General features: G+C 48.6%; 1 protein-coding gene across 1 annotated transcript; it reads right to left on the bottom strand.

Moving 5' to 3' along the window:
• Positions 1 to 12,445: 12,445 nt before the first annotated feature.
• LOC125941499 (uncharacterized) lies at positions 12,446 to 21,229 on the bottom strand. The gene is made up of 2 exons (XM_049658919.1): positions 19,826 to 21,229; positions 12,446 to 12,870 (listed from the first exon to the last, which is right to left on the bottom strand). Exons 1-2 carry the CDS (start codon positions 21,197 to 21,199, stop codon positions 12,523 to 12,525), a joined length of 1,722 nt encoding a protein of 573 aa, XP_049514876.1. The 5' UTR covers positions 21,200 to 21,229; the 3' UTR covers positions 12,446 to 12,522.
• Positions 21,230 to 21,445: the final 216 nt, after the last annotated feature.

The raw sequence follows: 21,445 nt of genomic DNA on the forward strand, positions 1-21,445 counted from the left end.
GAAGAAAGACTTGAATCGCAGAAAGCATGGTCATCATTGAACAATAATATATTCTCTCCCAGGTGTGTACGTTATGGTATGACCCAGTCTGAAAACTTGACTTCTGCATTTAGGCAGGGCTTAGTGAGTTATGATAATCTGGAACGGCTGCGAATGCGCCGTTCCAGAAAGGTACCGTAAAACACTTTTTTTTTCTCAAGGTTGCAGTCTCTTTGGGGGTAACGCCGTACTGAATGCTTTGCATTACTTGGCGTGCCAGTCGATGCTATCACCACGTACAACCATCGCGGTGCTGGGCAATTCATACGTCGTGATGCCACGCCTTTTTTCTACCTTGTTTTTCTTCGGTGTGCTTCTAAATGACATTCGTAAACCCTCGCAACGACCTGCGGCTTTCCCTTTTTGGTGAGTTAACTGCCGCAATGGATGCGCTGAAATTTTCCAAAAGATTTCAAACGCATAGGTTAGCAAAGGTGTCCTCTTTAAAAGCTTGCTCGCGAAGGACAAGCGCGGCCTCTACTGTTTTCAGTGGGCCATCATTGAATGCCATCAGTCCTCCAGCTGAGAGCAACGTGTCCGGGTAAAGCTGTAGGCATCTATGCACTGCAATGCAATCGCGAGCCCATGAGCTAGTGCTGTATTGCGTTGTTGCCGCCGCTTATTGTAGCCCTCTAGCGGTGGTGCCTGAAAGAGAACGCCCTCCCGTCTGAGCCTCGGGATGGCAGGTAGTTTTGGTGGGTTGTTGTATCGTGCTGTTGTTTCACTGTCGTCCTATGGCTGCATCGCTGGGGTCAATGGTCAGCGAAACGCTTCGTGCATCGGAAGCCAATTCTTAGCTGTAGAGGCTAGCAGGCTAAGTGATGTTGCCACCCCGTACATCTGTAGGGAACGTCCTGTACCTTTTAAGCCCACGCGTGGATCCAACTTCTGCAAAGTAGATGTTCGAGGTGTGAGGTGTGGCTGCGATTAGATTTGTTGCCATTTGTCTTAGCGTAATGAAGCTTTGGGCGAAGTATTCGTGTTAGGATTCCAAACTGTGCGCCATCTTTAACTTCCAGAACTAGTCGCATCTTCCAAATGTTTTTGTTGTTGTCACACTAGTAGATTTTCTTGTAATTCTAACCAGTCGGCAGACGCTACCGATTGATTTTGGACACCATCAAGTACCATACCTTGCGCCATCTTTGGGAGTGCACACCTTGTTTTCAGCGTCCGGTGCCGAAAGTAGCATGGTACTTTGCCATAGCCGCCATTAGAGCAGTCTGAACAAAATTCTCGCACAGTTCCCTAAAGCGTATGCGCTTTCAACGATTGCACAATCTGGCCATCACAGCAGACTGGTTCATGAACGACGCGCTTGTATTAAGTGGAAACATTGCATGCATGCCTACTGAAAGAACAAAATTAACAAAAATGTTTCCACTGCAGCCCCGTAGCACCCTTTAATCTGCAGGCGAAAATGCGTGGACGGCTGGCCAAAATCAAGAAATAATGGTCGTTTCGGAGCCTCCACGGTGTAACATCTGCAAAAAGACTTTCGGGCATGTACGTCGAAAGCTGTGTTTCTTAGCTTAATTTTCTTTTCAGAAGAGAGCCTTCTTGCCGCCCTTAGTGAGCCTGACGCAACGCGTCATTCGCAGTCCAGACGTTCGCAGTCCAGACGTCAAATTTCCCATGTACCACGCTTTGCTGCTGCCCAACAGGGTGAACTTCAGGCTCCATGAGTTAAACTTGTGTGCTGCGTCGTGCATGCCTCCCAGACGTTGCCTTCAGCATGCGAAGTGAATCGCATTATTTCACAACGCGATTTTGTATCCTTTCTTTTTCGAGAAACTGCTGCCTTCCTAAATGGAGAACGCCCGCTTCTTGAATGGTGCGTGGCGCAAAAATGGTGCAACACTTTCGTTCGAAGCGTCCACATGTTATTTATCTTGGCTGCTGGCACAGTGTGCTCTTTTACGAAATGGCTCTGTCGACTTTACGCAAGCTTCAAGTGCAATGTACCTTAGGAATATCACTTCGGGGCGCCGTGGCAATCGGAACGTTTTGCCAACACTCTTAATTTTTATTAGGACGGAGGGAGCAAGATGTAATACGCACTCTGGCTCTCTTTTTTTAGGATTTCCGCTCCTCGTGAACTTTATGAGCTTATTTCATACAAGGCCGATGCTTAACCAGTGAGTGGTATGCAAGTGTCTTCGGCTTTATTTGTTATGTTACGACTTGGATGCCATCGACAATGGCTGACGCATTTGCAGGCCTTGTGATCTGTGTGTTTTGCTATAGCGTTTGGCGCCGATATATTTTTAAGGTGTTAAAGTTATGGAACGCTTTTGGTGGCGACGAACTTTATTTTATTGCATGTGCACAAGCGTTATACGCAGATGAAGGACGGGACATCCGTCAGCGATCGTGGATGAATGTCAGCGCTTATGATGAAATGGAGTATGCGCCTAAGTGTCTCCGTTCAGATATACTTGGTCACATAGAGAAAAGTTGGTACTAGAGCCAATGCACTATGTGAAAATAACCTAATTTTTTTAATTGACAAACTTTCCCGCCCAGAGTGCGAGTAAACTTTGAATTTCCACATGGATTTATTTGAATAGGCCTTGCAAGTTGGTACGGAGATTCACTGCGACTGCTGTCATTATTCACAAAGGTTCCATTTCATGTGTTTATTGTGGGTGGCGAACTGAGCATTTAGCATTCCCGAAAGACTGAATTCTGCTTAATCGTAGTGCATTATCGTCTTTATTATTTCTTGAATGAATATATGACGCGTGTACTAAAATCCGAGTGATATTTGAATTGACTCAATGTAATCAATTCACTGCACACAAAGGTTTACCTAATCAAGGTTATAACACCTCAAGTATTTTGACAAAGATATGTTCGCTTACCAAAGCCCTACCACCAAAATAATAACACTTTCTCACCAATATTAGCACGAGAATTCAGAAGAAAGTTCAGACGCAGCTGCTTTGAAAAATGTAAAGAAACAAATTCATGATATATTCATATTGGTTCAGCCCCCATATTTGAATGTTGCACAAGCACTATCAGCTGATAACTGCTACTATTCGTTATATGAGGCTTTGCAATGGCAGGCTCCATTTAATGCAAAAAACTACCCCAGCCATCTGCGCCGTGTTATTAGGGCAACGTAATATAAATGATGCAAAGTCTTTTTTGGATGTGGCTACGAGTCGTGACCGTTCTAAAGATCACGAAACAACCGCAGCTAACGCCATTGGTCTTGGTTTATATTCCTTCGTTGGATAGCTTCCCGGTGGTTTGATAATACTCTAAGATATATGTCAGAACAGTAACTTCTTTATAAAACGGCTGTTGACAGCACTTCCCACACTGCCAATAGTCACGAACTTCAATGACACAGTGCAATGAACGAATTTTCATTACTCAACGAACTTACAGCACGTGGCACGCCAGACACGTTTAAGACAACTAGCTGATGACAAATGTCCCGGCTAACAACATGAACATACGTGCACCCCACTTATCTCAGAGTACTGCTTTTGTTATCCACTTCTTGCGAGTTAAAACACTGCAACCGAACCCTCACATTTAATAATCTACAAACTTGAACAATCTCTGTAACTAGGACAAATTGCTTTTGAATGTACTGTTTTGAAAAAAAAACAAGTGTGACACATATTGCATCAAATTGTGTTGCTTAATCTATTGAGTGCCGTATCCAACGGTACCGTGGTATAGTACATCTATTGTACGGTTGTTGTCATCTCTTACTGGAGCAGCCTTGTAATTTTGCGCGTCGTAAACTAACTGGCCAGTAAAGCTAACGGTACTTCTGTTACAATTCAAAAATGTCACAGTTTCGCCCTAAGGGCGAAGCAATGAATGCGATAGCAACACAGCAATGTCACACGAAGTAAGGTGAGCGGCTTTGGTAGCAATATGAATTGTAGTAAACATGAGCTGATTAAGTAAGCAGGTGTGCTGCGGCGTAAGTAGACCGACATGAAGAGAGACTCGATGACCTAGAGAAGGCGCGTGTGAAACGGTGGTGTTGATGAGAAGCGCTTCCCGTGGGCAGCGCGCGTGCGAAGGGACACACCTGTAGCGCTGCACTGCCGATCCGGGCAGCATTACATGTGTAGCGTGCGTTGGAAAATGTGGCCAAACTATTACTAACTGAATGAACAAGCGTGGTGTGAGCGCGCACAAACAAACACGAATAGATCACACTGAATGACTGCAGACAATGACTGTCAAAACGCTGGCAGCAAGCATACGCCGCAGCGGGCGAAGGTACGTGCGGTCTATCGCTTCAAAGGAAACTGAGCGGCGAATGCACGGCGCATAAAGGTCAGAGCCGTGTGGAGATAAGAGACGGTGCGGACGAGCGACGAGCGCGGGTGTTGGCAGCGTGGAAGTGCCCCCCCCCCATCGCTCCCTCCTTCGCTGGCTTCCTGCTTCCTTGCTTGCGCGTGGGAGAGATAAGAGACGGTGCGGTCGAGCGACGAGCGCGGTTGTTGGCAGAGTAAAAGTGCCCCCCCCCCCCCCCCGCTCCCTCCGGCGCTGGCTTCCCGCTTCGTTGCTTGCGCGTGGGAGATTGAGTGCGTTCGCTCTCCGTGATAGCGCGCGTCCCCGCACGCTTCCGATTGGTCATACGGCGCACTGTGAAGATTTTATCTATACGGAACCTCACGGCGACGGCGACGCCGACGGCAGAAATCCGGTTGAAGTGTCCATATAATTGCTATCGCAATAAAAGAAGAAGTGTTTTATGAGAGCCACATTATTGGGCACTGCTTGTCTACAATAACGCCCACGTGGATTTTAGGGTAAATCATGGTTCAAAGTTTAAAGTTCAAAGCTTTTTCGCTTTTCTGAGATCCTAAATCGTGCAAATGAAAGGGCAGAGATTGACAACGCACAGCGCTGCTTCATCTTTTACGTTTACCTTTGTGTTTTTAGCCCTACCGGTAATCCCATTCTGATAGACCGACTCACCCAAATCGCGGTTTTGTTGCTATTGTTTCACAAATTGTGCTCGGTATGGTGCTGGAGGCGAAAACGCGAAGAGATAGAGCAGTGGTCGGTTTGGCTTTTGTACATTTACGGAGCATAAAAAACTAAGTTCGCAATCACGTCATTTATTGAGTACCTGGCTGTGCTGGCTGCATTAGTCATTACTCCATTGTATTGTTGTAATTCTGTCGAAAAAGAGCTGATATGTTTGTACCTTTCCAAATGTTAGTTCTAAGTCGAGACGATTCCAAAAAAAAAGTGATACCGGTTCACGGATCACGTTAACATTCCCTTACACAATCCCTGCCCGTCCTCGTTGTTGACCATCGCGAGAAATTTATGGCACGATACATTCGCCATGAACGCACTCATTTTTCTAGCTCAACTAGACGCAAAAGTTTCACATTTGCCTCCTTTAAAGCTGCGGTAACGATGTCTTAGCCGTGAACCAGGAGCAGGAGACATGTTTGCTTTCGAGGGATTACTGTGCACTGTTTTGATGCTGACATCACCAGAAATTGTAACCATGCCTGAGTTTCGTTTGCCGTTGGGACGTAGCTGATGTGTACAATCACAATTTTTTTTTTTTTTTTTTTTTTTTGTAGCGTTAGCTACACTGGCCTAGCCAAGCCCGTTTCGCGCGGCACATCAAGAGCCGTGCTGCGCATGCGCAAGGATCAGTGATGTCACACGGCTTGCGCACCGGAGCAGGCACCTCTCGCGCACTCCGCCGCCGCCGCGCGCGACTCACCGCCGCCGGTCTGCGCATTCCAGAGGAGTGACGTCGTAGCCGTGGTAGACGCACTGGCGCCGGCGCGCGCTCGCTTTGCAGTCGCCGTCTGACACTGCGCTGGAGCCGCTGCGCTTCTGACTGGCGTTTGCCAGTGTGGTATAGCCATGGAGAAGGAGAGCGCAAATGCTGCTCAACAGCGCAGAAGAACGGAGAAGCTTGACTCATCGGATCCCGAAGTAGTTGCCTGGCAATTAGCGGTTGAGCGTAGGAGACAACCAGGAAAGCTAAGAATAATCAGCTGAACCTTTGCTAACGCTACGTATATCCTGGCATAGCCGAGCTAAGCCACTGCAACTTTCTTTCATTGGAGTGCAATATTATGTGGTTGTCTGTAGCTGAGCTCCTAGGTCTCATTCATCTCACTGTTGGTGGCGGGATCCAGATGATAAATTTAAATGGTTTATTAGGTTATCTGCAAATTGCAATTTACCTGCTAGACAAACTACAAGAAGTACGGCACTTTTTCTCCTCTTCAGGATAGCAGTTCGCAGGTACGAACGTAGTAGGCTATTAGGACGACATTGAGGGCTTTCGACGCCAGTGTGGCATTAAAGAATTTATTTACAGTATCTGTAACACTCTATAGGAACTTAATGTGCAGTCTGTTGATTTTTGACTACACCCTGGGGGCTCATGGTCTTACAGCTCTTGTCGACTAAAGTCGATAATTTTATGCAAGCCACCTCACATGAAGTCTGTTAGAAAGAACGGATCACTGGAAACATCTCTGCTGAGCAGTTTTCTCTACATACAGTATATAGACTTTAAATAGCCGAGTTGAAAGCCAGTATGATGGCAAGGTGGTCTTCGAAACGTTTATAGATCAATAAACAGACTAAATTTTTAATGGTAAAAAGATCATTTACACATCACTGCAGAGTCCACGAGAAATCCTAATATCACGATATATAGGTCGCCAAGAAACACCCCAAATTTATATTGACACTGGGATCTTTGAAACACCGCTGCAATATCGATAGGTCAGAGTGTGATGGCTCGTGAGATTATAAAGCGCGAGGAAAAACAGTGCTGTGATGAAAAACACGAGGAGGGATGATTTTTTACCCTTCTGAAATCCCGAAATCTACATAAACGATTCTCATTGATTTCGTGTGCAATACCTGCGAGATATTGTGTGCAACTGAGTATCCCGGCCCTTCGGTGATGATGGAACTGCACGAGCATGGGTCACGATGTAATAGCATCGACGAAAAGGAGTAACCGCTGGCGGCGCAGTCCAGTGGCTCCAGTGCGCAGGCGGCTAACTCCCACCCCCGTGCTGTCAGGGCGGCGCTAGAGCGCCCTCAGGAGACTAGCGTTTAGTTTGCAGAGTAGCTCTTGGCATGCAGTACTCGGTCTGCTGTGATAACACAATGTGTGTACAATACTGTAATGGGAGTAACAAAACAAAGAAGAAAAAACTGAAGCAAAGGCGGTGCCCGCCTGCTTTCGTTGTATATCCATCGTTTTTACACTGGTGCACGTCTGTGTGACTGAGTAAAACCGTGTACATATGCAAATAGAATGAAATAAACAGGTCTAATTCTTACAACAGTCTACGAGTGTGCTCATGCAAACATCTTAAGTGGACCTCTGACATATCTGACATCGCAGTGTTGGAAACAGAGACAAACGCACGGTAACGACCGCGGCTGGGGCCGACACTCCAAGACCTGAAATTGTCTGTGCGTGTGTGCGTTCGCGCGTGTGCGTGTGCGTGTACGTGTGCGCGTGTCCGTGCGTCGGTGCGTGCGTGTCCGTGCGTGTCCGTGCGTGCGTGCGTGTGAGTCAAAATAAATTGCGTCATTAGAGCTTATGAATCAGTGTTCTCACATTTCCGCTACATAATAGCGGCAACGAGTAATTGAAGACGCAAAACTATCCTAACTACTTAACCAAGCTTTAACAGGCAGCGTTTCGGTATGCCTGTGCACACACACACCCATTTTATTTAAAGAAATGCGAGAATTCCGATTGAAAAACATGGTTAAATACCAGACTTTAACTGATGTGATTTCGTGCCTTAAGCGCAATGTATCTGCAGGTGGGGACAAAATATTACGGGATCATAGAGCACGTGTCAAATTGCATTCTTCAGCCCACTCACGAAGCAAGCAGCTGGCGTTGTCGATAAAAGCATTGCGCGGGCGTGACCTTTCAAGCCCACGTGCTTTCCAACGCACGTGGTATTTTCTAGTGACCACATTTATTACTGCCACCCCCCAAAAAATTCCAAAGTTGTTTTATCATTTTAACGCGATACGGCGTTTAGGGCGCCGTGTCGCAGAAAATCCGGCGTCGGCATCCGGCGTCGGCATCCGGCGTCGGCGTGCGATGTCGGCGGGTGGCGGAGAAAATCATCCCCAACCACCCCGACAGCGCAGGCCCTCTACGTGGTGCAAGGTTTTGGTGAACAAAAATTGAATTTATCACAGTGAAATCCGTAAGAAAAAATGTAAAGTACGACTTGACCATTCGGCGTCGGATTCGCCGTCGGATTGTAATATGAATGTACGAGAAAACCTCATTCTGCTACTTGGAAACTCAAACACAAACCCCTTTTCCAGCATTTCTACCAGACTCAACGGGTTCAGGTACTTCCGAAAATGATATCCAGATGGCGCTTGCATCCTATGCAGGTCAAAATGGGACTTCGCCTGATTGTCGTTTTGGACACGCGCGCGCATCGGTGCAATAACAAGCCATCAATAAAATAATAAAAAGGTGCTAGGGCCTTCACATTTTAATATAAGACCGCTTATATTGCCCCTGAATTAATGTCTTTCCAGCAATGCATTTTTGTTTAAAAGTGAAGCCGACTTTAAGCGGATCGGTGTAAGCATGGTCTTTGTAAGCTGGCTTTCCCACGTTCACTGTTGCAGTGAATGAAACCTACTTGCCATATACGACCGATGCGACGCGAACGGGTCCCGATAACGCTATCGCGTTCTCCTCTTAAAGGCGTAGCTTAAGCGTCCTCCAATTTTTTTTTTTCAGGTAGCATTGTTTACACCAACATACGATTAGTAGAGGTTTATTGCACGGAATACACTTCAAAAACGAGTATTGATATTGAGGACCGTATCACACAACCTAAAAGCTATCTGTTTTTGCGCACATGTAGAGGCGTTTGGAGCCCTTTGGGAACGCTAGCGAGACTCCACGTAGAAAGAAGATTGGTGGAGGCGGCTAGCGGAAAAGGGAGAATACCGCCACGTGGAAACTTATCTAGCAAGCATACTGCCAGAGCCACATTTTCCTCCAGCACTCTTAAGCCTGTTTCCCATGCTGTGACTGGAGCGAAAAAAATCGGTCCAATCGCGGCGTCGGAATGCTATTTTTAGAGGGCTCGTTTCACACGATTGCGGTTTCAACAAGGTAACTGTTGATACGCCCCGGGTTGCTTGCTACCAGGTGTTGTAGCCCACGCCGCACAATTACTTTAATGTAATGAAAAAGAAAAACAAGTGCGTTCCAATATTATTGACCTGTCTTCATTAGGAGCACACAATGCGCGTGTATTCTAATTTACCAACGTTCTAAGGTTTCAATTTGTTTTGGAGTGCGCAACGGCTCTTCCTGAAGTTCAGTGCGAAGACACACGGCTTACGTAAACAGCTGTTAGCAGCAGCTGGTTGTTCAGTGCTGTGTGTTATCTCATGTGCCTTCTACGTCCGTGTCGTTCTGCCTGCGCTACAACAAATAACAAGATGACCTGTCAACAAGTCCTTATAGCGACCCTCGTCGCATATGCAGTAATCGCCTGCAGCATTGTCGTCCTGTCAGCGCAACGAGATCCTCACGCTACCCGTGCTCAGCGCCATCTTTTAATGAAATGATGTGTGTGTAGTGGTCGTGATTGCGCATCAGCGGTGCCGGCTCCTAGCCATATTCTTGCAACAAACACAGCAGCAAGCACCAACCCTAAAGCACAGGTCTGCCTCTAAAGGAAGCCGAAAATTATCTGTGTGCGATTGCTGAACGTGGAATTTGTGTTGTGAAATTTATACTTTTCAATTACCTACATTCTAGCACACATTCTATCGTAGACTTCTATCTACTACATGTTGATTGTGCTAAAGCCTTCTGCAAGGTACAACAGAATCGCTTCGCCTTTGAATTGAAAGCAACGGTCATTGATTCCTTTGTGATCACGTGGACAGCAACGTTTCTTTGAAGCCATTTTCAATAGACTAAACAGCCGCAGAGCATCCTCTCATGTTGCAGTGCATTAACGAATTGTAGGAGGACGCGACGGCGGCCGTACGGGCCGTGCCGTCGTTCCTACTCAGAAGGGCGAAGGCGGCGAGCCGAGTGGCGTCTGTGACGACCAGGGTAGCTGGCTTCTAGAACGACACTGCGCGTGCCGAGCTTGCGCTTCGAGCACGCGCTGCGCTTGCTTATTTTCTCTTATGTTTTCTGCCGGCACCAAGGCGCCGGCTGAGAGCGCCGACCAGAGCGCTTCGCAGTGCGGCCTCGGTGGGCGCTACAGTTTTTTTTTTTTTTATTATTGGCGCCAGTATGCCCTACCGCATAAATAAAATAAAAATATGTAGCTTTCTTTCCTGGATTAAGTCCAGGAGCGGCCGGTGCAAAGTGCTGTGCGTCCAGCCCGTTAAGATAGGTGGTCGATCAGGGTGGTAACCAAGGCCGCGCACATGGCGGGTGCGGATCACAAAGTTATTGGAAACAATATTTCTGCACACTTGATTAGTTGTGGACGTGCAAGAACCGCTTACATTTAAGGGATGCAATCATTCGCAGGAAAGGGTGCAACTGGCTGATTCCACTGCACAGTTTTGGTTTTCTTTTCTTTAACATGTCGTCTTCTACTGTTTCCCCTATATAAGAACAGGCCGTTTGCCTGCTTTTCGCATTGTTGCACGGGTTTTACATGATGCTTAGGGAGGATGCGTTTTCTCTGTGACATTATAGCAAGCCAATAATGCTATGTAACTCTATAGTTAATTACAGCTCACAGCAAGGGTTACTACAGGTGCAGTAAGGCTACAAAGTCCGCAACATATTCAAGGTTTATTGGTTTCTTTGCACAAAAGAAAAAAAAATATTCTCTATCAAAGAAGATACCCGCCGTGGTTGCTCAGTGGCTATGGTGTTGGGCTGCTCAGCACGAGGTCGCGGGATCGAATCCCGGCCACAGCGGCCGCATTTCGATGGGGGCGAAATGCGAAAACACCCGTGTACTTAGATTCAGGTGCACGTTAAAGAACCCCAGGTGGTCCAAATTTCCGGAGTCCCCCACTACGGCGTGCCTCATAATCAGATCGTGGTTTTGGCACGTAAAACCCCATAATTTAATTTAATTTAATTTTTTATCAGAGAAGAGATAAAACTTAACGTGCATGAAATATTCTGAAACAAATTGACGGCGCTGTTCATTCAAGCCACGGAGGTAAATATCATATCGTTCAAAATTCATTACGATAACCGCACGTTTGGCATGTCAAGTTTAATAAGCAGGTGAGGTAAGATAACCTTTCAAGATGCATTAGGAGATTTGCGCCAGAAAACCGACAGGAAAAGAATGCAACTAAACGGTCGCGCGTGCAGCGCAACGTTGAAACTTCGGCTACTTCGCTGTCTTGTCATTTTTCCCTTTCCGACGATGCAGTTATATAAACTGCTCCATGCGCGCGATTTTTGTATGCTATTCAACAATTAAGAAAATTATGATGACCCCAGAAGGCCATTTCCTTGCGTGGGGATTACACACCTCGTAGTATAGGCAACTCGCAATGGTGTGTAGTAAGTCCTACATCTACAGCATACGAAACAAACGTGACAATGCACTTCATTTGCTACGTAGCGTGTCAACGAACACACTGATATGGGAGAATGGAATCTCCGGTACAAGCTTTTTGTTCTCCCTTTGCGTGTCGGTATGTCGCGTGCCGTATTCGGAAGACGACGTCTCCGCGCACCGCACTTGCTGAGCACGACGCCGTTTTCCAAAACGAACCGCGAAATAGCTCTCGGTGAAATTTCGACGAAAAAAATCGCAGCAATGACCAACCGGTTGATCTCAGTCAAAAAGGGGGAAGGGAGTCGGAGCTGCGAATGCGATTTCCGTCGGATGCGGCGAAAGTAAATCTTAGCTGTACTAAATCACCTGCCGGCCGCAAGTGACAGCCGTGATGTTTACTTAAATAGGCAAAGAAGCTTGCTCCCCATTACCTCTGCATCCAGTTTTCTCATATGGTAATATGATGTCCTGTAACTTAAAAGCATGCACGGTGGCGTTATTTTTGTAAGAATATTAAAAATGCAGCGCTACCTTGTCAGAACTAAAATTTCACATAACTATCTCATGGTTTTGTCCGTATCATTCAATAACGCACTTGGCGACTTTGGCTGCCTCCTCACCCATAATATACAAAGCAACACCGCCATAAGCGTGCTTCGTCTTCGGAGAAGTGAGCTCGTGACGTCTAAACGTCCAGTCGTACAAGGCAAGCAATGCTACCAAACATTTCGTTGAGGGATGCCTAGCACAAAATGCTATCTTGTGGCGAAATGTGCCTGCAAATCAAAGCCGAGGTAATCTTTAAATTCTGTTTTAAAATTGTTAGAATAAAAACGACGGTGGACTGTGCTATCCCCAACAACGACTTGGGATAAGTTAGCGTGACAGGTACAGCGGAGGAAGCTGTGGTGAGGCCTTACACCTACGTGGTTTGAATAGAATAACTAGCCTAAAATGTAGTGGGCAGATCCCGATGTTTGGGTTTAACGAGCCCGATGAACGTTTGTGTCGTGCAGATGGCACCGCACGGCGCATCATTGACTACGCTGCCACACAATAAGTGCGGTTCTACGGGCAGTGAGTCGAGGATTTGACCGGCCTCTTCGACCTCTTCAAGGTAGCGAACCCAGGTCATCCGGTCAGTGGCTCCTTGTGTGTCCGTGTAATGTGCGTGCAAGGCCTCCAATTGATCCAGGGACGATCCCAGCGCTTTCATGTAGCCCTTCACGTACGGTTGGCCGTGCGAAGCCGCCGTCAGCAGGCACAGCAAGCGTAGACACCTGAGCCTCTTCAGGTTCTGTTGGGAAATAACGGAAATGAAAGTTGCATGTTGAAATTTGAGACAGTAACAGGGTCTGGATATGTCGCAGACCGCAGGAAAGGTTTCAAATGCGCGCGGTAGTTTGACATCACCCATGTACCCGTTTGCCCTTGCGCTCTGACTCTGCGAACTCCTTCTGTAAGACCCCACCTAAATACATTGGGCGAATGGGCCTCACTCAGCTTCTGACTGACTACATGAAGGTCTAAGGCGCATACCTTTGGGTTGGTGTCGGTGCACCAGAGTGTATCTGTCAATCATCGCTCACAAGCATGAGTCTATAGATGAGCGCTGTTCAGCGTAAATGGACGTGAGTTTGAAGAGCAGTGAATGCCGATGATGTGAGAACGTGATTATAAGAATGAATGGGTACGTGCACGTGTGAGCAATCGAATGGGCAAATGACTACATGGCAGTGCGTAGGAGTACACGTGCGAACGTGCCTTTGAAGCAAGCTTTGATCTGCCCCTGAATCGGGGATCATTTTGATGAGCTGGTGATACATATGAATTATTGGCCTTCGAGTTTGAATCTAGTAAGTGGGTCCATACTAGTAGTGAAGTGCGTGCCCATAATTCCGTTAATATGTACGTGCCCGTAATTCCGTAATTTTGAATGACTATACGAGTACGTGAGTTGGCGAGTCTGTGTACGCAGGAGCCCAGCTGAGTCTGGTCTTACCGATCGAGTCTAAGTCGAATTAAGCCCGACTGAGTAAAATTCTGGAGAGTGAGCACGGTGAAGTGAAATTCTTTTGAGTTTGAATCCCAGGAAGCCAGCCATTAGAAATAAGTATGTTTTGTGATTACGTCTGAGAAATCTCCGTTTATTTCGCCAACATATTGGTATCGTAAAAGTTAACATTTCAAGATAATTTGAAATGTGCCACGTTACCAATATCTTAGGCAAATAGGTGGCTGGGCGGTGTCCGACAGTGATTCAAACAGGAACATGGATTGTTTAAAACTTCCTTCCCCTCTTCCACCCCACACAATATACCTCGTACTGTCCCTACTGTGGAGCAAAGTCCTCAGTATATCATTGCACCTGGAAGTGCTCCCACCCTCCGGGCTACACCCGTATTCCTTCACCTTCACCTTCCTCCTAGGAGACTCCGATGACCAGCTCAGACCCGCAAGAGCAGTGACGGCTGATCTAGCGGGCACGCGGGTGGCGCGAGCCAATGGGGCCCTGAACCACGGCCGGGCTCGACTGGCGCGCGCGCTCACTTCTTACGGCCTTCACACCCGTCGGGGAAACAATGGGAGAGTTTCTCAGCACGTTTCGCCACATGTCGGCGGTAGGGGCGCTGCGACCCTGACCGTGCTCCGCGTATATGCGCTTGCCTTCGCGCTCGCACGATCGTTTTCCTGCGCATTTTATTCGGTGCTCTGTCAGTATATTTCAATATGAAGTAATTTGTGGGCTCCGCGCTCAAAAGGACACTAATAAAGTTCATCATCCATCCATCCTGAAGACGGTCGTACAGCCTTTAGTACGCGCGGCCACAGCCAAGACTTGGCGCCGTTCATTGCACATCCGTATATAACTGCTGTGTGATGATGTATTGCTGTCTTCCGTATTGCAAGTCCCGTTCCGGAAAAACACCCGGTGTTTCTTCGCACCAGTTCCCAAGCAATGAGTTTCTAGCCCGAGTTTCTAGCACTTTTGGACAAGATGTTTGGACAAGATAGCATCAACTAATAAAGGGGAATTATAAGATGGACATAACAAAGATCGTAGCCTTCTCCTCCGGATGCGCTACTCGGCAAATACATAATTTCACTATAACTCCTTTTTCCTCACGCAGCAACTCTTTAAAGTATTCTTTTTTTCCGCGCACAGTAGTGGACTGGAACCAGCTAAAAAAAATGACGTCGTCTCTGCGCCAACATTAACTTCTTTTTTATCATGTTTACAGTGACATTATTTTGTTTGTGCCATGTTTGCAGTGACAGTGTTTTACTTCTTTACAGTAACGTTACGTGTGCCCAACCTGTACGCTTTGTATTTATTCAAATAGCAGTTTGCTTTATCAACGTGTGCATTTTCTGTACATACCAAACCAATGTATTCGTTATGCTTGTACCACCCTGCTAAAATCACCGCATGGTGATTGCAGTATTTATAAAATAAATATAAATAAATAGCTTTTTTTTTTCTCGATAAAGCCTCCGAATACCTGCCACGCAGGAATGTACTAGAAGTACTCGAAAGAACAGTGTAGCCCTATTTACAACGCGCTCCCATCTTGAGCTGCCCTGAAGGTGTTGACGACAGTCATGCGATACGATCCGCAAATCCAATTACCGAGAAGTTTCTGAGAATACTCCTTGTAAATCAGTCAAACCAACTGACTGAGGAAAACGAAAAGCCTTCGGCCTATGTATACAAGTCGCCAAGGAAACACTTTAGATTTTACTTGTGAATTAAGACACATTTGTGAGCTACTGTGCCCGCAAATTTTCGCCTGAAAGTATGGCAACCATTGTAAGTGCATATGAGCAATAAATATTTATTTTCATTCCTAAAAATGCATTTGATGGCGCAGAGCTGTTCTCCCGGCGCATGCTGCCCCAGTGAACTTAAAGAAGCTCGATGTATTAATACAGTTACACTGCATCCATTTATAAGAAACTTAGATGAACCATTTACGAGTCCTCTACAATTAGGCGACTTGTTCTTGAATCCACGGTGAGGTAAGAAGCGCGCCCGACCCAATCTTCCAGCGTTGCGCGCGCTGCACAGATCGGCTGGGAGCAGCTGAGCAAGAGGGTGGGGTCGCAGCGCCCCCTCCAAGCAGCGGCGATAGGCATGAACTAGCCCCGATGCGAAGGCCGTAAGAAGCGAGCGCGCGCGCCAGTCGATCCCGGCCGTGCCTGAACTAAAGGCTCCACCCTACGAGAAAGTCGCCCCACCTCATGAACAATAAACGTTTTCTCTCTCTCTCTTGGAACATATTAGAGTGGCACTTAACAACATAACCTGGATGGCAAACAAAGGAAACAAGAATAAACTTAATGCACCCTGAATCTCGGAAGAGAACGAGGCGAAACGGCACGTCAGGCAGCGTCATGTGACTGCGGCGCGCGCGTCCCGCAAAACGCGGGTCAGTGTGACCTTCGCGACGCATTTGTGCCGCGCGCTTGCTTGCCGCGCGCGGCGTGTCGCGCGTGTTTTTGTCGCTAGTACGTGCCGCAGTAGTACGCCGCAGTAGTACGCGCGTACACACTAGCGGCAAAATGCGTGCGGCGCGCCGCCGGCGGCAAGACGCGCGCCGCGCAAGCAGCCCCGAAGCAGGTTCTTCTTGCCGCGAGAGGGATCGTTCCTGGACCGATTTCTTGCGGTTAGCCGCGTTACAGTGCTAGTTTATTCTAGGCACTGTAGCCGCGTGCTGCGCATGAAGGAGACCCATGAGAGCGGCCGCTGCCGTGACGTGCGCGCGAGAAACTGGTTTCATGCGGACCCGCTCGACCGCTCGATTCGTACTCGCGTTCGGTGTCAGCCGGAAACTCGTTTCGCACTATCGTCTGCAGGCGTCAGCTCCCGGACGCGACTTTACAATTGCTAGTAGGTGCAGCGGGGTCGCGGCACTGCAGGTCACGTGACTTCCGCTTAACACGTGATGTCATGGCAATCGTGGGGCTCGTAGGTGCCTAGGTACATAATCACTTAGGGACTTTTGAGGCACTTGTCTCCGGGACCGGGCGCAGCGAACTTACCGAGCGCAGCTCCTACGACCCTACAACACCCCAACGACCGCCGCTTCGCGTCGGCGCCCGGCCCTGCGGCTTCCACCACGGCACCGGGACACAAACCCGAGCAGTATCCGCTTGTTTACACCACCACGGTTCACCGAGATGAGAAGCCGTCATGCCACACCACCACTACTGCAAGGATTTCCCCCACTACAACAAACGCTACAATAATAAAGCGCGGCCGGCGTGGGCCAGACATTCAACGCGACCTAAACGATTCGCTCCCTACGCACGTAGGAGCTGCGCTCGGCAAGCTCGCTGCGCCCGGTCCCGGAGATAAGAGAGCCACGCTCAGCAACTAAAGGCGCAACCACAAGGGAGAAATCTTCGACCGATTTTCGGCGTCGGCGCCACCCGGCGGCACGCGGCGGCGGCCGGCGGCACAGAGAGGAATGCGCTGCCGGTTCACGCTCGCTCGGCGCCGCAAGACCGAGCAAGCCAGACTGCAGCGCCGACGGCGGAAGTGGCGGTAGACGCAAGAGGCAAACAAACTATGGTCTCCAAGACAGCACGATGCGCAATGTGAGCGAGCTCGGAGGCAATTTACAAAGCGAGCTTCCGGCGTTGCCGTCCGCGAGTGCCTCGTCCGCGTCCCAAACAGCCGTTCGCTCGCGCGTGCTCCGGCCATTGCAAGTGGCGCAGCTTTGTACGGTATCATAGATAATGATGTACTCTTTCCAGACAGAGACGTTGAAGTGCACACTTAAGGCCCGTCCACGTTAGCGGCACGCCAACTCGTCGTACGCCGTTCGCGGGTCGCCGTTTGACGGCGGTTTCGCTCGCAAGCGGCGAGATTTCCTTGCCGTAGACAGGATGGGACCGGGACCCATTTGTGCTGCAGCCGTACAGCGAAGTGGCCAATCAGTGACCGAGGAGTGGTCACCCTGGCACCGACGGCAACCTACCGCCGCTGATCGTTTGGTGGCGCCGATATCGTCGCTAGGCCTTCTCCGCCTCACTCGAAAGCTAAAGCTGACGGCGCTTCGGAATGAATCACCGACGCTCACCAGCCGCGATATTTTCTCACCGTTGTTGTCGCTCTTCGCTATAATTATTCACAAAGAAGAAAATGCGCTGATATTAGCGGCGCCGTCGGCTGCGATGCGGACACAACCGAGCCGGTCGTCTGCCGCCGGTAGCCGTGCACTGCAGCTGAGCTCGACAAGTATTGGAGCTCTCGTTCGACAGCGGATATAGTTTTTCATACAATGTAGAATTTACGCGTCACGTTATGTAGCGGAAAGTATTTTGCTAGGAACAGAAGCTGCTGGTGATGCTATCCATGCTATGCAACTGGTACTACGTTTTTCAGCACAGACAACGAGGGTATATATGTTTGAACTAGAGCTACAGACAACTTTTATGAAGTTTTAAAAGAACAAGAAGTCCTTGCTTAGTAAAAACAATTGTTCTGTTAGCGCAACACTTTACAAAACTGACCAGCTAAATTCGGGGCTAAGGATCTGGCCACATTGCACCACGCTTGAAATACGTCGAAGCCGAGAGTCTCTTGTGGTTCAATAAACCTCGTTGAGCGTCCACGCCGCGTGCCGCCGGCCGGCGCGGACGCCGAAAATCCGTCGGAAATACGTTCCTTGTGGTTGGGCCTTAACAGGCGCCGCGCCGCCGCGCAGACGAGTCTCTCAAAAGTCCCTAAGCGATTATGTCCTAGGCAACTAGGAGCTCCACGATTGCCATGACAACACGTCTTAAGCGGAAGTCAGATAACCCGGAGTGCCACGCACCCGCCTGTACCTACTAGATTCCCCGGACGGAGCTGACGGATAGTTCGAGAACAGGGAGGAGGCAATGCTATCACATGACTGCCGCAGCGGCACGCCACCGGTTGGTGTGGCCGCCCTGCTGCAGCTGCGTAAAGTTGGTTCTTTAGTCTATGGCTGCGTTTTATCGCCAGCGCCGAGCCGCGCGCGTTTTGACGCTACTGTGTACGCGCCTTCATTTCGCCGCATAACTGATTTATTGGAAATTCCGAAATTAACTCGTATGCTTCGAATTGTGCTTAAGTTTAAGACATATCCTGTCCCTTACTTTAAAGAAATATTAACAAGGTGCCTTGACTAGTTCACCGAGGACATCGGAGAAACCAACCGCAAATCTTGTGACACATGAAAAGAAATAACGGGGGTTCTTTAATTCTGGGAAACGCTTCTATGTATACCAGGATCACGAAAGCTTCGCCACACATTACACCTAACATTACCGCTATTTTCACCGAATTTGACGTTGGTGTCACGTGCAGTTGCTTTAAGACTGTGGGAAATACATCAAACAATGGCAGTATGACACTCTGGAAGGCTTCAATACGTAAACTTCTACAAGGCTGTAATTAGGCTACAGAGATGAAACATTTATCATTCATCGCATATGACACACTTCCTATTTCAACGAGCTAAAACGTCTCTGTTTTGCATGGTTCATCAAAGAGACCGGAGAAAAGTAACTACATGAAGTGCATAAACTAAAGTAAAAATTGGACGAAGGCACGTACTCAGTAATTATTTTCAGAGCACATAATTCAGCTAAGCACTTTAAACATTCGGTACAGGTCAGCGTATAGTGTGGTCCTTTTTATCTTCAATTTGAAATCGCACATTTGGGATCCTCCCGCCCAAGAGGAAAATCATTTAAGGCGTTTCATGTAAGGTTCTATATGGACCAAGAACCGATGGCGTAGCAATTTTCCTTTCTCCCCTAATTGAAAAATACGCTTTAAAATTTGTCCGCTTATTGCATTTACCTATGCCTACAGTTCCTCAGAGTAGACTTCGTGAGTGACCACAGTTTTCTTCATAAAAGGAATGAAACTGCCGTCTTGTCTTTTCGTGCCTTAAGCTACACTTTTCTTACACGATGTTTGATTATGTGCGCGAGCAATGTGCGTGGTAAAATTTATCCGTTTTGTACGCGATCACACCTTCTTTTGTGACCCTGTTTTGTAACGATGATTTCTACTCATCTTCGCGGTTCTCATGTCTAGGTATTCACGTCTTGCAGCGATGGCTCCCTTAATGTTCCTTATGGTGCCGATAAGGTATTTTCAAATAAATAGATAAATAAACTTTTTTGAGCGGTTCTAGTCAGTCGCAATAATTTTTTCACTGTAAAAATAAATGTAGCACGCATTGTGCTGCGCAAGATATATTACCGCGTACCTTGAATGTCTCCACGTCAAACTGCAGTGTGTCGTAGCCGAGAGTGAGGCAACGCAGCTTTTCGTTCGTCTGAAGCAGGTCTCCCAACTCCGAGGGCAGAAGGCAATGTTTGGTGCACACGCGCAACTCCCGCACATTGCAACGGCTCAAGAAATCGAGCGAGGCAAAACGCGGCACTCCGCCGAACGTGAGCCGGCCTCCGTTGTGGCCGACGCTCAGGTCGGCCGCGTCGTCGGCGCTCAGGTCGAGGTCTTCCTCGCAGCCCCAACACCACGGGATGCTGCTGTACACGCGAACATCCAAGTCGTTGAGAGATGGGCAGGCGAGCGCGAGACGTCGCAAGGCACCGACCCTTCGAATGCCGCAGGGCGACACCGACAGCGCCTTGAGTGACGTCAACTCGGAGTCGCACAGCACTTCAGTCATGTCCAAGTCGGCGGCGCAGTGGAACGAGTTCACGTTCAGCTCGGTCAGGTGCTCGTACTCGCCGGACCCGCTGATGCCCCTGAAGCGTCGCAGGAAGTCAACCAAGGCGCCGTGGTAGACGGCACCGGCGCATGTGTACTGTGTATCTATGAACGGCTTGCGCAGCACAAGACAGAGGTTTTTCACGCCAGTCCAGTCGTTGCAGAAGCCGGCTTCGCGCATGCCGTCTCCCGTGGAATCGTTTGTGAAGCGGATCACCGCGATTGCGTGTTTTCCCCGCAAGAGTTTTTGGCCTCGAGTTTCGCCGGGTTCGCCGATCAGGCAGCAGCTCCAAATTTGAGGACCTTGACCGAAGAGCACGTTGCCACAGACACCGGCGCAGTCGTCGAAGAACAGATTCGTACGCGGATAGCAGTGCACTGTTGAAGGCGCTTCGGACGTGAACCCGAAGCGTCGTAGCTTTGTGCGACCGTTCCACAAGCCATCGCACTTGCGTACTGTATTTTCAAAGTGGCCGCGAAGAAAGTGCACGTGCAGGCCGCTCACGTTCGGCCACAGCTCCAGCAAGTGCCCGAGAACGTCGATATTTCCGTTGCCCGCCACTTCGACGTACACGCAGCGAAGTTGCGAATATGCGGGGACTACCTTTGTGCGCAACAGGAGTCGAATCGCGCGGGCGTCGTTGCTGGTGACACGTTCGTCAAGCGTGAACTCGAGGTTCTCCAGCTGGGTCAGCACTGGGAGTATTGAGTATACGATGTCTTGCACCGTTACCGAACTGGCGACGCAGCAAAGGGACCGTAAGTTTGTGCACGCAGTTATGCGTACACGAAGGTAGGACGGGTCCGCGACAATGTGGTTTGTAAGCCACAGCTCGAGAATGTCTGTGGAAAGGCAGACAGCAGCCGCGCCTTTCAGCAGTTCTTCCAGTTTCCCAGCAGCATCCATACTAGTAATCGTGACGACACTTGACGATATCGGAGAGCACCGAATGACACAAGGGATTAGCAGTTCAGTCCGCGAAACTGGCCGTCGGGGGGTGTCTGCGCATATTCAGTTTGTTCGCTGAAGCAGTCCGTTTGGGGCACGTGGTCTCTTACTTGACACAGGTCTGCCGAAATGTTTTGGTATCTGTAGGGGTTTGATATTATGATGATCAATCTGATGCGGTCACATATAGTAATTCTCGGCCAT

The sequence above is a fragment of the Dermacentor silvarum genome, chromosome 11 (assembly GCF_013339745.2).
Source record: "Dermacentor silvarum isolate Dsil-2018 chromosome 11, BIME_Dsil_1.4, whole genome shotgun sequence".
NCBI lineage: Eukaryota > Metazoa > Arthropoda > Arachnida > Ixodida > Ixodidae > Dermacentor > Dermacentor silvarum.

Coding starts and splice junctions, on each gene's coding strand:
- LOC125941499 (XM_049658919.1), bottom strand. CDS start 21,199: ATGGATGCTGCTGGGAAACTGGAAGAACTGCTGAAAGGCGCGGCTGCT. Junction 12,871..19,825: donor TTGACGTGGAGACATTCAAG/GTACGCGGTAAT, acceptor ATTTCCCAACAG/AACCTGAAGAGGCTCAGGTG.